This window comes from Vulpes vulpes, chromosome 6 (assembly GCF_048418805.1).
Source record: "Vulpes vulpes isolate BD-2025 chromosome 6, VulVul3, whole genome shotgun sequence".
In the NCBI taxonomy this organism is placed as follows: Eukaryota; Metazoa; Chordata; class Mammalia; order Carnivora; family Canidae; genus Vulpes; species Vulpes vulpes.
Window position 1 is genome coordinate 63,324,983 of NC_132785.1, and position 17,372 is coordinate 63,342,354.

Consider the following 17,372-nt stretch of genomic DNA (forward strand, 5'->3'; position numbering starts at 1 on the left):
CTCTCTCTGTGACTATCATAAATAAATAAAAATTTTTTAAAAAAATTTGTCTCTTCAAATTTTGCTCTCATAATGTTAAGTTATATTCACAGAGGATAACAAATTTTAGGAAAAAGAAGGACATACATCCTTTGGCTTCCTTGAGCTTGGACTCTGGCTGATGGGGGGCCCTCCCAGAAGTATGTGGGGCTGGGGAGGTGGGTGGACTCTGCTGGAAGCCACAGGAGGCAGCTGAGGAAACCTTCCCTGGGCTGTGGAGAGGACCATCAGCCACCCTTCTGGGCCCCAGCCCCCCACCCCAGCTGGCCAGAAGGCAGGGGAAGAGTGCAGGCCCAGGGGCTATTAACCAAGATCTGTCCTTTAAGGGATCAGTTTAAGGGATCACACCAGCAGCTCCTTCCCCTTGATAAGTTTTGAGATCAGACAGTCAGTTGTCTAAAATTTATCTTCCGACAGAAAAAAAAAAAAAATGATGATTTGGGGAAGAGGGTAAATTACAATCAGATCCCCCACTCTGTGCCAGAAACCACCACCACCAGTTCAGCTATCACCTCTCTGATCCCCCAATCTGCCCCATGACTGGGTGTCGATGTACCCATTTTACAGATGGGGAAAAGGAGACCCCTTAACCCGCCCAAAGTCGGGCTCACCTAGAGTGCAGAAGCTGGGTTCAGAAGCCAGCTAGTGACAGCGCACTTGTCAGCCTCCAGACCCAAGCAGCATCTGCACTGGCGCCACATATAGGAGGGGCAGGAGGTAGAGGGACCAAACCAGACTGAGGCTCCTCCCAGCCTTAGGCAATGGCAGCTGGTGCTATACAACCCCCAGCAGGAGAGATGCTATGGACTATTGTGTCCCCCGACAATGCTATGGAAGCCCCAACCCCGACTGTGATGGTATCTGGAGGTGGGGCCTTCGAGAGGAGATTAGGCTTAGCCGAGTCTGGAAGGGCAGACCAGGGTTAGTGCCCTTAGATGAGGGCATTCTGGGTCTCGCCCCTCCAGACACAGGGAGAAGGTGACTGTTCATACACTGCAAAGAAAGCTCTCCCCAAAGAACTGGACTTCCAGCCTCCGGAACCATGAGGAGTGAAGGCCTGCTGCTCAAGCAACCTGGTCAGCAGAATTTGCGAGAGCAGCCCAGGAGGCCTGGGAAGGCAGAAGGTAAGCTGCAAGCCCAGAACCCCATATATTCCAACCGTCACGGCAGAATCACATAAGCCCTTTCTCCAGGATGCGCGGTGTTGGACCCCGGGCCCAGGGCCTTCAGAATCCACCTGCGTCCAGCTGGCCGTGGTTTACCTGAAGGGGAAGACGGAGCCAAGGGCCCAGCCTTGGGCTCTGACTTGTGGAGGTGCTCTTCACTGCCCTCTCGGGAGCACTGTCCTGCCCAGGAGACTGTGTGTGACCCCTCAGGCTGGCAGAAGGTAGCCCCTGGCCCCCACCCTGACTGCCTAATGGCCAACAGTCTGTCCAGCAAGCAGTCCCCACCTCCCTGTGTAGGGTCCGCCCTGCTCACAGCCAGACCATGCGGTGGGGGGAGAAGGGCACCCCTTGGCCCAACAACTAGCTGGCTCAGGGACAGGCGTGTGGCTCAGACTGACCAACCAGGGCCAATCAGAACAAACTTTGGGTCCCTTGGGGCCTGCAGCTGAGCAGGGGTGAGGCCCTGGAGCCAATGTACCCCGGTCTGAATCCCAGCTCTGCCACCTGCTAGCTGTGTGACCGTGGCAAGTCATCCAAGCCCTCTGTGCCCCATCTCTCCTGTTAGGAGACAGGAGTCCTACAAGCCCACACACCCTCACAGGCTCTAGTATAGATCACCCAAGAAACTTAGCACACTGCCTGGCTTGGGATAAAGGTCAGTGTGAGGTCTCACCTGCAGCCACACAGCCCGGGAATAAAGCCAACGTGAAAGAGGCCAGGTCCTGGGACATCATCTGAGCCCCTGAATCCACCCATGCCTGAAGCCAGAACTCTCCATGGAGATCACACTCACAGAGCCCCTTTGTCACCGAGCCTGGTCAGCACTAACGTTTCTAGAGGAACCAATATATCCCTGTGACTTGTAGGAATCAGCCACACAATCAACATTGGGCTCAGATCATTAACTTCATCCTGACACTGCCCACAGTGATCAGGAGAGGGAGAGGACAGGATGACGCAGCTGCCAGGGTGTCCTCCAGCAATGGGGACAGATGTGCAGGCACGTGGCCAGGTCCGCAGGTCTCGCTCTCAGGGGAGGCCCCTGTCTGCTGCTGGTAGAGGCACCCACAGAACAGCCCATGTCCCACACGGCTGCCTGAGGGAAGGAAGGGCCTGTCCACTTCCCTATCCTTCCCAGGGGAGCTTCCGGAATCTAAAGAGGTGGCCCCTTCAGCACTCCCAGCAAGGCTGGAGGAAAGACAGGAAAGCCTACTGGAGTGGGTGGCGGTGGATGGACCCCAAACCATTTGGCCCCAAGGACCGAAATAGCTCATCCTGACCAAGGGTGACTGGCTCAGATGACCCACAACAAAAGAGATCCGGCCTTACCCTCACACATGGCTCCCTGGAGGCCAAAGGGGGGGATAGGGGCATGTGTATGTTCCAGAGCTGAGGCCCCAGCTGGGCCAGCTGCATGGCTGTGTACACCAATCAACCTGCCAGGCTGGCACTCTGAGATATAAATCCTCATCTGCAAAGACCCCTTGTAGCTCAAAGGTTCTGGAAGGTCCTCCAAGATGGTGAACCTCTGCACCTCCCCAAAGGATCTTTACTCTGCTGTTACCTGGAAATAGACACGATGGGTCTGATTACAGGTAAGGGAAGTGAGGGATGGCCTCCTTTTCCCTTCAAAGATGGTCTCTGGCACATAGGAGAAAGGAGGAAGTGTGCATGCTGAGCACCTCCTGTGCACAGGCACGAGGCCCACTCCTGACAAGGAGGGAATCAAGGCCCAGAGAGGAGGTGAAACACACCTGGGGTCACCCATCCGATAGGAGGCCAAAGTAGGGTTCAAATCCCACCACCATCCAACACAAACACTGTTCCCGGGCCATCACCCAGAACCATGGCCAGCCAGCCTCCCCAGCCGAGTGGGTTATCAGCTGAGTCAGCACCTAAATTTCCTGACTCCAGGCAAGCCGGACTTCCAAATGAAATTGAAAGGGAACAGGAGAAAAGCTAACAACTCAGGGCACTGAGGGTGAGCCACTGGAGAACACCCACAAAAGGAAGGCCATCCTCCCATCTTCTGGATCCGTTGGACAAGAGCTACAACAATGAACACCTCTGTCGGGGTCAGGGGGACGACTCTGGATTCATGCAGACTGCTGTCCAAATCCTACCCTCAGGAGTGACCAGCTATGAACCCCGGGAAGGCTCCCATACCCCGTCTTTCCTGTATCTGGATGGAGAGCCTTCACACACAGCGACAGGCCGGGAGCACCCAGGGGCCAACCTGCTCTGGTATCACCGAAAACCACGCTGCAGGGACGACCCTGCTGTCTCCAGCAGAGGCAGGGGAGCACTTCTGGAGGAAGACCTGACAGGCTCCCCCCACACCCGGGGCAGCAGGGGCAGAAGCACCCTCCTCCCCAGAAGCACTTCCCAGGTTTACAGACAAAGGCCTCTACGAGGCCCATCGGCTCAAGACTAGAACCTTCCTCCCCGGCAACCAAACTTCCCTCAGGGGCAGCCCTGGTGGCTCAGTGGTTTAGCGCTGCTTTCAGCCCAGGGCATGATCCTGGAGACCCGGGATCGAGTCCCACATCGGGCTCCTTGCATGGAGCCTGCTTCTCCTTCTGCCTGTGTCTCTGCCTCTGTCTCTCTCTGTATGTCTCTCATTAATAAATAAAATCTTTAAAAAAAAAAAAAACAAACTTCCCTCAGCACAGCCCACTGTACTTAAAGGTCAAGGTGAAGGCCACAGGGGTCTGGGGGCGGATTCATCGGGAAGCACAACTCCCTGCCCAAACCCCAAAACCCTCCCCCACCTGCTCACTGAGAGGCAGACACTGGCCTCTGAGGGAATAGTCAGACTTCCCTTTCTTTTCAAAGACCCAGCAACGAATCTTAAAGACAATAATTTAAGATTTAAATGTGAGGGCAGCCCTGGTGGCTCAGCGGTTTAGTGCCGCCTTTGGCACAGGGTGTGATCCTGGAGACCTGGGATCAAGTCCCACGTCGGGCTCCCTGCATGGAGCCTGCTTCTCCCTCTGCCTGTGTCTCTGCCTCTCTCTCTCTCTCTCCCTCTCTCTGTCTCTCTGTATGTCTCTCATGAATAAATAAATAAAATCTTAAAAAAAAAAAAAAAAACGTTAAAGAAAAAAAGCTTTAACATCAGCAAGGCCAGGTTCAAAGCCAAGCTGCCCCTCCTACTAGCTCTACAACTCAGGGCTACATCTTCTTTCTGGGCCTTTGTTTCCCCATCTGCAAGGTGGGTGGGGTGCAAAGGGGAAATTCCACACAAAGAGAAACCAACAAGGGGGCACCTGGCTGGCTCAGGTGGTAGAGTGTGTGACTCCTGATCTTGGGGCTGTGAGTTCGATCTCCACATTGGACACATACAGTACTTAAAAAAATAAATCAATAAAATTAAAATAAGAAAATAAAAAACGAGAGGCCAGAGGGAAACCAACAGTCCCACAGCACTGAACATTCGTTACCAAGATGCCCAGGATCCTAAGAGGGTAGGAGCCAGCTCTTCTAGGATGGGCACCTGGGACTCACAAACACTGCCCCCCACATGCCAACATGCCGCTTCTCTCCAAGGGTCCCCTCAAGCCCCTGGGGGAACAGAAGAGAATACCACACGACCTGCAACCCCTGTATCACCCTCCCCTCTTAGGAGCACAGCCCAGCAAAGTTCCCTATGAGGGCTAGGCCTGTCCCTGGGGCCAGAGGGGACTCTGCAGTACTCACTGCTCAATGGGTCCCTAGAACCCAAGACTGGCCAGCAAGCAGCAGGCACTCAATAAATACATGTCCTGGGACCACCTGAAGGAATCAATGGGGTGCTTTTTAAAAAGAAGATCACTGGGCCCACCCCAGACATTCGGGAACCTCCACAAACAGCCCAGGGTGGGCCAGATGTTTCCTCACCTCCACACCACAGCCCTCCACTATTGGATGGAAATAGGGTGTAAGGCAGAAATGAAAGCCAAGCTCTCAGTATCCACCTACCACACCCGGGCCCTCCCAGGAAGCAGTGAGAGGTACGTCCTGGTCACTGACACTGCAGCACCTCCACACCACAAAAGGATCAGGAAGGGAGGAACCTGTCATTCCTGGGCTGGGCCACCAGAGATAGGTCAGAGGCCCCAGGCCCCAGCTTGGACAGGCAGGAGGGACCAGGGAGATGGCCTCCTGGAGAGAAGGGGGATCACTACCATTCATTATGCTTGGGCCATGCTCACTAGCCCTAGAGGCAGCTGTATTATGCCCACCTAACAGAGGAGCAGAGGCTGTGGGAGGCAGAGTGGCTTGTCCAGTCACCCAAGGCCAGTTGGGCAAGTCTTGCGCTCCGAGTTTACCGCCATCCTCATCACCCACCACCCCCCTGGGCCCAGTAACTATACACAGAAAATGCTCAGGAAAGAACTCCTTGATTTGCTTCTCAAGTGGTTATCAAGCTAAGGGGACTCAGAGGCTACGTTCAAGACGCAGGTGAAGGCCACCTGACAGGGTCGAAACAGCATGGTTCCAGGAGTCAACTAGCCACCAGAGTGAATCCCAGCTCTGCCACTCACAGCTGGGTGACCAGACAGGTCATCTCACCTCTCCCTGGGCCTCAGTGTTCTCATCTGGCACATGGAGACACATCACCCACGTGGGAGGGTCAATTCCTTACTGGAAGAGAGCCTCTGACCTGGGGTAGGCTCTTACTACACTCTGATGTGAGCCACCGATCTGGGGAGGGAAGGGGGACATCACCACAGCCTTCTGAAGCACAGAGGGCTGTGTGGATGAGCTCCAAGGGTACAGACCTCTAATAGGAAGCCGACAGGCATGCAGAGTAAACTGCAAAGTGAAGCACCACAGGCTGCACCACTGCCTCTGCCCCAGCCCAGCCTGACAATCGACCTGACACCTGGCCAGGCCAGTCCCCAGGATCGTCTCCTGTGCAAAAGCTAGCTCTTGTCCAGCCTCAGGACCCACCTGTAAGTAATTCCACTACAAACCAGCAGCCAGAGACAAGAAAGGTTTAAAAGAGGAGAGAGGATTGCCCAAAAGGTAGCAACCAGCAAGCAGAGCCCAGCAGGCGTGTCTGGAGGAACACGAGTCCCAGAGGGGCTCCTGGGACAGGCTGGCCCAGGAACCTTTTTTTTTTTTTTTAATCTATTCATGATAGGCACACAGTGAGAGAGAGAGAGAGAGAGGCAGAGACATAGGCAGAGGGAGAAGCAGGCTCCATGCACCGGGAGCCCGACATGGGATTCGATCCCGGGTCTCCAGGATCGCGCCCTGGGCCAAAGGCAGGCACCAAACCGCTGCGCCACCCAGGGATCCCCGGCCCAGGAACCTTTATATCTGATGCCCTGTCGGAGAGGCCCTGTCTCCCAGAGACCACTTTCACCCATTTAACTCAGCAATTAGCATGCCTGACAGTTTTGGGGTGAGGCCTAGTAACACTGGGGAAGGGCGGCTTGGGTTTCTCAAAAGTCACCAGAGCACTGATGTTGAAACAGACTCCTAGCCCCCTGCTCTGAAGATTTTCAAAGGGGAGGGGAAGGCGGAAGGATGTGTATTTTTCACCACTGCCCCAGGTGCTTTTTTGTCGGGCAAGTTCGCAAACACTGGCCTAGAGGAAGGTAAATGTCTGCTAAAGAGGGCAAGCTTCTGAGGCTTCCATCCCCTACCCCCAGACCCCATCTGGAGAGGCCCAACCTGAGCTTTGGGAAAGGACAAAGGTCAGCCGGACCAGGGTCTACCAGCAAGGGCCATAGGAAACCCACTCTCCGCCCCCCCTCCCCAGGCAAGGCTCACAACTGTTCCTTCCTGAAAGGCTGGTGTGGGCCAGACCAGAGGGAGCCTGCAGCCTCCAGCCCCGGGGCCCAGGGAGCAAGGTGGGGCCAGGTCCACCCACCTGGCCCCCTATCATACCGCCAGGGAAAGAGGATACCGAGGACACTCTACTGCCCTCTTTGACCACCTGTCTAAAGTGGAAACCAGTCAGCCCTTCTCTAGACTGCCCACTGTCCACACAGAACCCCGGGTGATGGAGACAGGCCAGAGCATGTGGCCTCTGGGCAGCAAACAACACACACCCAACACTAGCTCCTCTGTTCTCAGCCTCTTTGGTTAAATGTGACCTCCTCGGAGAGGCTTCCTCTGACCACGCAGTGTTAGAGTGGCTGCAGCCACCCTTGCCGTGGCTCTCCTCTGTTCACAGGCTTCCCGGCACCAACTGCACTGTGTGCCAAATAAGTGCATCTGTGTGCAGACTTACCTTCATCTCCTCCCCGAGCGTGTGGGTGCCTGAGGGCACGGACCAGCACGCAGCACAGGGCTGGCCAGCTGCCTGCTCAGGATATGCTCAGTGCAAAGAAGAATGAAGGAATGACGCCCAGGAGGCCCTTCCCAGCCTGGGCTCCCCTAATCTCCCCTCATCCCTGGGTTTCCTTCTGCCCAGAGCACTCTAGAGCCACAAGTGGCTTTTGGCTGAGCCACAGGGACATGGAAAAAGCTTCCAAAACCCCCCCAGTCAGTTCCTTCCATTAAGAGATCATCTCTTGGGCTCCTACTCCTCGCGCCACCGGAGGCCCCGGGGTTCAACAGAGAACACATGTCTACAGAACAGCTCTCCAAGACAATGAGCAAGTCCAGATAAAAAGAACAAACCTATCAGGGGCTGAAGATTCAGAGAGGGCGGGGATAAAAAGCACCTCTCAGAAGCTGTCTTTGGGAGGAAGCTTAGCTTAGCTTGTGCATCCTTTTTTTTTTTTTTCCCAAGATTTATTTACTTGAAAGAGAGAAAGAGAGAGAGAGAACAAGCAGAGGGAGGGGCAGTGAGAGAGGGAGAAGCGGGCTCCTCGCTGAGCAGGGAGCCCGACAGAGGGGCTTGATCCCGGGACCCCAGGGTCAAGACCCGAGCGGACGGTAGATGCTGAACCCACTGAGCCCGGCAGGTACCCCCTGACTGTAGGTCTGGATTCTCATTCCAGGGCCAGCCCATGGCTCAGTGGTGGGCCCTGCCAGCCAGGCTGTCCTGAACACCAAGAGCAGTCCACAGGGTGGGACAGTTTCTGGCCATCCACAGTGGGCCTGCAACTTCCTCTGAGGAGCCATTCTCAAATCCCCACAGTGACAGATCTGCCCCCTGAGCCCTAAAAGCAGGGTGGGGGGAGGGAAGCTTCCTCAGAGCTGTCACAATCTTCAGTCTGGCACCATGACGGGACCTACAGAAACCAGCCCAGGAGGCCCCGCTGGGGAAGTGCAGGCCACAAGGGGCAGCTGCTTTCAGAGGAAGCTTGCAGCAGCAAGACAGAGCATCAGTTGGAATTCAAACAGCCCAAGGGGAATGGCCTGGCTGCTCCCCATGAGGTACCTTGGTCGTTACCTAGAGAAAGTACTGTCTGAAAGGGGGCTTCAGCAGGCAGTGGGGAGGGCACACGGGAGCAGGCGAGCCCCCTTGCCACATCTCACTGTATGACCCTGGACAAGCCACCTCACCTTACCAGACCTGAGTCTCCCTCTTGGGAACCCAACCCACACTCTCCCCAAGCAAGGCCACCCATGCTCAGGCCAGCTTCTTGAGGGCCAGTGGACAGGAAAGGCTAAGGTAGGCCAAATTCATGCAGGAAGGGATGGAGCAAGTGCACAGCTCCTCCATGATGATGTGCTTTCTGAAATGAATCTTACTTTTTTTTTTTTTTTTTTTTGACATTTGTATTTATTCATGAGACTTAGAGAGAGGCAGAGACACAGGCAGAGGGAGAAGCAGTCTCCCTGCAGGGAGCCTGATATGGGACTTGATCCTGGGACCCCGGGGTCACGCCCTGAGCTAAAGGCAGACCTGAGCCACCAGGTGCCTTGAACCTTACTTTTGAAAAAGGAGGTACCAGAACATTCCCTCAAAAAGTGAGCTTACCAGTTGAATTCACAGTATGAGTGGGAACAGAACCCCTCTTTACTTCTAACCATTGGGGGAACTGCACTCATGAGGCACTTTGCTAAGCATGTGCTGAATGCCCCAAGCCTGCTAACCCCATGGGAGACATAACCAGCGAGGGCAGGATGCATCGCCTGATGGTTAGGAATGGAAGTGCCAGCCTGCCGCCCAGGTGAGCCCAGCCCTGCACTGGTGCCTACCTAATTCAGTTGGCCCCACAATGGAAATAAGCCTCACCATCCAAAGAGAAATGCAAATCTAAAGTACCATCCCACCCATGCGTGTGGTCAAGATCAAACACGTGTGGGACTCCTGGGTGGCTCAGAGGTTGAGCGCCTGCCTTCAGCTCAGGGTGTGATCCTGGAGTCCCGAGATCGAGTCCCACTTCGGGCTCCCCAAAGGGAGCCTGCTTCTCCCTCTGCCTGTGTCTCATGGATAACTAAATAAAATAATAATAATAAAAAAAGATCAAACATGTGTCCCGTGGGCTGTGCTGCACAGGGTGTGGGTAACAGGCCCTCCCATTTGGGGTCACTTGTGAGCAGTGCCATCTCCCCTTGAGCAGCTTCAGAACTCCTGTGAAAAAGCAAACGTCTGTGCCCTTTGACCCTGCACTCACTCATCTGGCCACAGGCACCCAGGTGATGGGGCAGGGCACTCGCTGCCCCACTGTCCACACCGGCAGGGGCCGTGCAAAGAGCTGTACCACTCAGCCAGGAAAGAAATGAGGCAAGTGATACGGATCTGCCTCCCAATGAAGCAGAGATGTGCTACTTTCTCTAAGACACAATGTTCCGTGAAACGAGCTGAGGCCAGAACTCACATGTGCCTGTCTGCACAGAACACCTATAGGGAGAGGCTGCTGGCGACAGTTATCCCCGAGTGACAAGTGACGGGAACTCGAGAACCAGAAGGAAATGGACTTTTTACTGCATTCTTGCAGTCCTCTGATACTTTTTTTAAACATACGCATCTATTAAATATTCAAAAGATAAAGAAAACAATAGAAGTTACTAAAAATAGTAACACAATTGCTTATGAAGACTCAGCATTTATAAGAAACAGCACAAATTCATCTTGAATCTCCAAATTAAAAAAAAAAAAAAAAAGGAAGGACCTTCTGGCATTAGCAGAGTATTTTCTCAAGTCCTCATCTGTAGAAGAGGTGAGGGAGGCTCCCCTGCCTCCCGGGACTCCCGTGTTGAAGGAGAACATGAGACAGGACAGGGCCCGCCTTGGCCTGGTCTGACATCCCCACAAACCCCACACCCAGCACGGAGATCGGGGAACAGGCATCATGGGCTTCGGGGTCCCCCACAAACGGCCCAGACGCACAGCCCTACATCTACCAATGGCAAAGGTCCTGGGGTAGAGAGGCATCTGTCGACCAAAGCCCACTCACCCCTTCCTAGAGACAGCTATATGGACAGCCCAGCACCAAGCAACCAAGAGTGCTAGCACGTCACACGCCAGGCATCCCGACCCCTTTCATGTACTCAGCAACCCTGAGCTTCGTACCGCTAATATCCTCACTTTGCATGGGGCAAACTGAGGTATGGCAGGCCCAGGGTCACATAGGCGGTCTGCTACCGAGCCAGGCCAGTGAACCAATAGGCAGCACTGTCCAGATGGACATCTTCTCCCACTGGATGTCCGGTTTCCTCCCCTGGAGTCAGGGAGAAAGCGTTTCTTTGCAAGACTGAGTTACGGACAAACCTCAGGGCATGGGTGTGAAGGAAACACAGTCAGTACCTCCTCCCAGCCCTGCTCCTTGACGGGGTGCACATCCAGCCGTGAAGACAGAGAGCAATACCAACCCACAGATCAGGACCACTTAATCCTGGAACAGATCCTCCATCCTCCCTTGGAATCTCTGGTAAGAATTCTAGCCCAGAATGTTAAGCCATCCGAGCCCAGAGGGACCTTCGAGACATTCCCTCCCAAAGGAAGGAATGTAGGCTGCAGGAAGGGGCCTGGTGGCACCCGGGTCCTCCCTGGCAGGCTCCCCAGGTCGGGTCGCCAGGGGAAAGTCCATGATGACAATGTGGTCCGAGACTGCCCCACAAACACACTTCCTGCAGACCTCATCGGTCCTGCTGGCCTCCAAGGCTCTCTAGGACAAGAACCTCACAGACATTCTTCTGTTCTTGGAGCCTCCAGGAAGCCCCAGCCTAACCTGGGCAGAGAAGAGACTTAACCAGGCAGCCGTGTCCTCCGGAGAGGAGGCCTCGTGACTGGGCCTGGAGAGAGCTATTGGGCTGCGCGGGTCTCTGCCTCCCACCCCCAGGAGTCAGCATCCCCTTCCCTCTGTCCCTGGGCTTCTGGGAGCCTGAACTGACATGAGGTGCCAGGAAGGCATTAAACAGGCAGCTAGGGACACCTGGGTCCCACTGTTGGCTCAGCAGTTGAGCATCTGCCTTCAACTCAGGGCATGATCCTAGTGTCCTGGGATCACGTCCTACATTGGGCTCCCGGCGAGGAGCCTGCTTCTCCCTCTGCCTCTGTCTCTCTCTGTCTCTCATGAATAAGTAAATAAAATCTTTTTTAAAAAAGTAAATAAACAGGCAGCTAACATAAAGCAAAGACAGACAAAGGGCCACCCACATCTTACAGCCAAATGCCCCAGGAAGCCCTGTGACTTTCCACCCCTGCAGGTTCAGCTGCAGGCTAGAAAAGGGTGAAAAGCCAGTGAAAATGGAGAAGAGGCGCAGAAAACACAAAGAGGGACAGATGGGTGGGGCCAGCCAGCATTTCTGAACGAAGACACTCACTGCGGAGAACTAAAAAGAATAAAAAATTAAAAACCTCCTCCAACACTTCCAACTACCAGCTTTCTTTCTTTACTTCCCCTTGGAAGTCCCTTCTGGGCCTCTTGACAAAGGCCCAGGGAGAGGGCGTGAGGGAACCTGCTCCAGGACTAGCAGAAGGGCAGGGAGGATGGCAGAGAAAAAGAGAACATAACCAGAGCCTCATCCGTGTCCCTGTCCCCGAGCGGGGGGAAGAAGCCAAGGAGAGTGACATGAACAGTACCACTAAAAACAAGCTGAGTCAAAGGCCCATCTGTTGACAAGGTAGCCGTCACTCTTAAGGTGCCCCAGGGGTGGGAAGGCCGGGCCCTTCTGCCTACCTAACACATCCCTGCAAGCTTGGGTACAAACCCCCTACCACCGCCACCGACGTACGATTGCCCCCCCTCCCCCCACGCGCCCGCGCACAGAACAAGGCTTTACACACTTGCCGAGGGCTGGACTCTGCTTTGCAAGGAAAAGTGTCTCCCGGACTACAGGGCAGCATCTGTACCCCTGTGAAGGTAAGAGGGGGTCTGCCTCAGTGTTGGAAGTGCTCAAGTAGAAAGTGCTTTCCGTGGGGGTCTCGGTCTCCCAGTTGGGCCTGATCTAAGAGTTCAACAAAAGGAACAGAAGTATGGCACCTGCCCCTCTCATGCCTGTCTCCCCATCTGTACAACAAAGGGACCTGGATGACATGATCTCCCTTCCTGCTCTAAGAGTGTTACAAGGCCTGACATTCAGCTAAACAGCTCGTCTGGTCTATCCAAGTCATCCTCCGCTGACACTGCCCCAAACATTCAGAGCAGAGCTTCAAATCATTTTCAAACATTTCTGGGTTTTCTCATCAGAGAAAGTCACTGACAATTCATCATCCATCAAAACCAGAGCCTCGACCCCTAGACGGTGAATGTCAAAAACAGGACAGTGTCACCTCTGGGGCCACTAGAAATGACACCAACATTCATACCAAACAGAACAGCAGCCAAGGGCTCCAGCCACCCTGTCAAGAAGGGCAGCTATCCGCACCCAGTCTAGAAACGTGGCCACTAGGGGGCGCTGCCCTGAAAGTAATAAAAAAGAAAAACTCTTTCTTGGTGTTTTCTTTTCCTTCTTAAGCTTCGGTGGCAAAATATCTAGATCTTCCCCAGTGAAAACACAAGTGGGGCTTCCTAAGGTTCCAGAATAGCCCAAGATCCTTTCTGCCTTCTCTTCGAAGCCAATATTCTGGCCAGAAGTAGTCATCCAGACTCTGAGGGCAAAAAACGTTTTTGGAGAAATTAAACCCCCATGCTGGACTTCCCCCAGAATGGTTGATATCAGAGCTTGCCCTGAACGCCCCTCCAGCCCCACTTAAAGGCAGGGGGAGTCTATGAGGAGGGAAAGGCAATCTGCAAGTCCAGCAGCAGGACCCAACCCCAAGTCTGGGCTGGAACTGTTTTGCGAGAGGCTCCTAATTAGCAAGCAAAACATACCAGCCAGATGACAAGCCTCATGCTTTAGCTGCAGACACAGGATGACACAAATACAGACAGCTCCCAGTAGAAAAGGGTGCAAGGTATTAACTGGGATTTCCCAAGACTCAGATGACTGCAGGAGGAGCTCCAGGGCCTAACACCAGAACAGGGCTTCAAAGATACGCCAAAGGGACTTCTCCACATTTCTTCAGTGTCTAGGGCACTTTTTCCATAACTGTGTGTGCGGTTGTGGTGCAACATTCAAGGGTCCTTTTCTAACGTTCCAAAGTCCTCAGACCCACTTCCAAAGTTCTAGCTGCAAATTCCTCCTGATTTCCTTGTGAATTCCCAGGCTGGTTGGCATGCCCTACCGACCATGAAAAGCTTGCTTTCTCCTAAGGAAGCCAGCCTGACAAACGGCAGCCAACTCCATCCCCAGGCCAAGGGATGCAGAGCCAGGAGCTGTTTCATACAAGGTGTGCCCCTCCGGGTGCAGAGAACAGTGCCCTGAGGGTTTGCCCAGGGCAAAGAAGCAACAGGCCTTCAGGACAGGCAGGAGGGGCACCGAGGTGCCACTGGCTGGCAGGTGAAGGCCAGCTCAGACTCGCAGTGGCTCCGGTGCACCAGGAGATAAGGAAACCCAACTGTTCAATTCTGCAACGTGTTTGGGGACCCAACAGGGACCAAAGTGCAAGTAGAACACATTTTCAAGAATCAAATCTACCAGGAGGAGATGCTGCATAACAAAAGGATTCCACCTAGACTTTGCAAAAGGCTAGGAGAACCAGATTCTCTGAGGCTTTGGGTAAGAACAGGCTTTAACTAACAGCTTCCCAGAGGCAAAGCTACTGTTGTACGGCCAAGGTGAGGTATACCTGACCCAAGACTAGAGGCTGCCGTAATAGACTAGGAATGTGATCCTGTTAAAACACCACGAATCTCCACCACTGAGCACCAGCGCGGGGGGGGGGGGGGGGGGGTGTCAGGCAGAAGAAGGCCACTCTACACCACATGCATTTACCTCCTCTGCACCAGCCACTCCCTGGCCACGGGACCCCATGCGGGAGGACCCCACCTCTCTGCAGATGGCTCCCCCTTCTCAGACATGTGGCCCAGAATCACCACCGCGGTCAACTCCCAGGGCTGGTGCGAGGCTCTAATGAGACAGCAAATCACCACATACGTGCCAAGTGTTGCTACTCGCCGCACACAGGCTTAACCCAGTGACTTGCCATGACAGCTCCAAGGGCTGCACACGCGGGGCGCACGGCAGGTGGTCCGCAAGCCGACAAACAGCGGCGCCCTCTCCCCACGGGGGGAGGGAAGGAAGGAAGACAGACACTTCAGTCCGAAAGCAGCCGCCGGCCCACGCAGACGGCGTGGGCTCCCGGGCCTCCCGGGTCCCTCGTGCACCTTCAGCAGCGTCCCCGGCGCGCTGCGGGCAGCGGGGGCTTCCCCGCCCGGGGTCGCGGCGCACCTGGGCGCCGGGGTCCCGCCAACCGCCCGTCCCGGCCGCCGCCGCCGCCGCCGCCGCCGCCGCCGCCGCCGCCTGGCCGCTCGGACCCCCGGCCCCGGCCCCGGCCCCGGCCCCGCGGCCGCCCCGGCCTCCCCCACCGCCGCCAAGGCCGAGCGGGGCTCGGGCCGGGGCTCCCCGGGGGCCGGGCCCGTCCTCCCTACCTGCACAGCTCGGCGAAGGCCTGGAAATTCAGCTTCTTGATTTTCTTCTCGCTCAGCCAGTAGCCAACTCTCTTCCCTTTCAGAAACGTCTGCATCTTCTTCCTCGGGCGGGGAGCTCGGGTCCGGAGGAAATCGCCCACAGGCCGAGCGGGGCGGCCCCGGCGCGCGCCGCGAGCGTGCGGGCACCTCCTCCGGCGGCGGGGACGCGGATCGGGGCTCGGGGCGCGCAGTCCTGCCGGGCGGGGCGGGCGGGGCGGGCGGGGCGGGGGGAGCGGCGCTCAGCGCGGCGAGCCACTGGCTGCCGCCGCCGCCGCCACCGCCCACGCCCCCGCCGCCCGCGGGGCTCGCCGGACCGCCGGGGCCCGGGGCCCGGGGCCGCGCCGCACGCCCCCCCGCCCCCCGGGGCGCCGCGCAGGCCCCGCCCCGCGCCCCTCCAGGCCCCTCCTCCCCGCCCTCCGTCCGCGCCCGCGGGCCCGCACCCCTGCCCCGGCCGCGCCGTCTGCCGCCGCGAGCCTGGCGCGTGCCCTTCCCGGCGCGCTCGGACCCCGGCGGGGCGCACGCGGCCGCCCCCGCCCGCGCATCCCCGCCCCCGCCGCCCCCGCCGCCCCGGGCCGCCGTCCTCACCCGCCGCCGCCGCCTCCTCGCCCTCGTCCCCGCGCGCAGCCGGCGCCCCGGCCGCCCCGGCCCCGCCCCGCCGCCGCGCCCCGCCGCCGCGCTGACCCGGCCCGCCGGCCCGCTGGACCCCGCCGGGGCGGAGGAAGCGCCGCGGCGCCGGCCGCCAGGGGGCAGCACCGCCCTCCGCCCCCGCCCCCGCCCCCGCCTCCGCCTCTTAAAGGCGCCGCGCCCTCCCGGCCTGGCTCCGCGGCGTGCTTGCGTCGGGCCCAGGCGGTGGGGCTCCGCGGCCGCGGGCGGCCATGGCCGCGGGGTTGTTGCCCTTTAAAGGGGCGAGAGAGCCCTGGCGCGGGCGTCCTCTGCCTGCCCTTGGGAGGGTCTTCGATCCAAAGCATCTCCGTGCCCCCAGCCGTATTCAGCGCCCCCCCGCCCGGCGGCTCCCCGGGAGCTGCAGCGGGGGGCGGGGGCGGACGTTGGGTGAGGTCATCTCCCTTCCCTGGAGGAGGCCGACCCGGCCCGGCCTGGACGCCCAGGGCCTGCTCAGACTGAGGCTGGGCCGGCTCCCTCTCTGGGTCCCCTTCCAGCGAGTGGGGACGGGGCGGTCCTAGCAGCATCCAAAATAGGGGTGGAGCCCTCTCCGGAGACCGGTGGCCTGTGGTGACCGGTGGCCGAGTCGGCGGTAGCCTCGGTGCCTGTGATTCACTGATCCCTCCCTGCCTGCCCTGCCCTGCCTGCCCTGCCCTGCCCTGCCTGCCCTGCCCTGCCTGCCCTGCCCGCCCTGGCCTGCCCTGCCTGCCCTGCCCGCCCTGGCCGCGGGGCAGGAGGGGAGCATCCAGCCTTCCGAGGGCTCCGGGTTTGGGAGGAGAAGACTTCTCTCCTCAGGCTTCGGCTCTGGCCGGAAAAATGAATGAAGGGGCGGGGCTCAAAGTTTCCGGAGAGACTTTGAAGCTGGCCTGGGAAGATGAGGGAGGCTTTGGTAGGCCTAAGAAGGGAACCGAATGAAGTAGGAGCAAAGAACCAAGTTGTTAGGAATGACACCTTCTCCTTGACCAAACTTGAGCTCATTCTTTAAGGCCCAGACCCGGGGGCCTGCCTTCTTCCCCTCGCTACAACGTCCCCCACTCTTCTCACAATGGTCCTCCAAGTTGCAACTAGGAGAGGCTTGTCCGCCCTGAGACTTCAGGAGCGATCACACATGTCCACTGCCCGCACCTTCCACCTCTCGGAGCACTTGCTCCGAGAAATACCCAGAAAGAATACTTAGGGGAAGTATTTCTTGCTGTGTGACCTTGCAGTCTGCTTAGACTCTCTGGACCTCCAGAGCTCTATCTTAACCTCAAGAGATGAGATAAGCCCTGTCACTTGAGAGCACTTGAAACTGCAAAAAAGCAGTGGCTGTAAGGTCTCAAATGTATGATGTTGTGGGGTGTGGGGGGACGCAGAGACCGCAAAAGTAGAGATGTCTCTCATGTAATGGGAAGAACGGTCTTTGGCTTCTCTAGTTCAGCTCCTCCCAGCTTGGACAAGTCACTGTAGCCTTCCAAGCTTCAAGGTAGGGAAAGTAGTGCTTGCCTTAAAGATTGCAGTGAGGATGACAACCGGGTAATGGGCTGGGCCTCAGTGAACCTTCAGAAACGGTGCTTGCTACTGGTTCATCTGAGGACTCTTAACTTGAGGCCCAGCTAAGAGCCCACCCCACCCCCGGGCTTCAGGAACCCCTACAGCTGCCAGAAATTATGTACATAAT

The 17,372-nt window shown here is 57.0% G+C and overlaps 1 protein-coding gene across 7 annotated transcripts in view; it reads right to left on the reverse strand.

Moving 5' to 3' along the window:
- The window catches only part of ITPK1 (inositol-tetrakisphosphate 1-kinase), a 161,793-nt gene extending 145,436 nt beyond the window's left edge, over window positions 1-16,357 (reverse strand). For 2 of the 7 annotated variants that reach the window (XM_072761185.1, XM_072761182.1), the window contains exons 1-2: window positions 15,993-16,209; window positions 15,014-15,245 (exon numbers count right to left, since the gene is read on the reverse strand). In XM_072761185.1, coding sequence (XP_072617286.1) covers window positions 15,014-15,245; window positions 15,993-16,020 — 260 coding nt within the window. In that variant the 5' untranslated portion in view covers window positions 16,021-16,209. The other 5 variants (XM_072761188.1, XM_072761187.1, XM_072761183.1 and 2 more) reach the window with 4 other exon arrangements.
- Window positions 16,358-17,372: the final 1,015 nt, after the last annotated feature.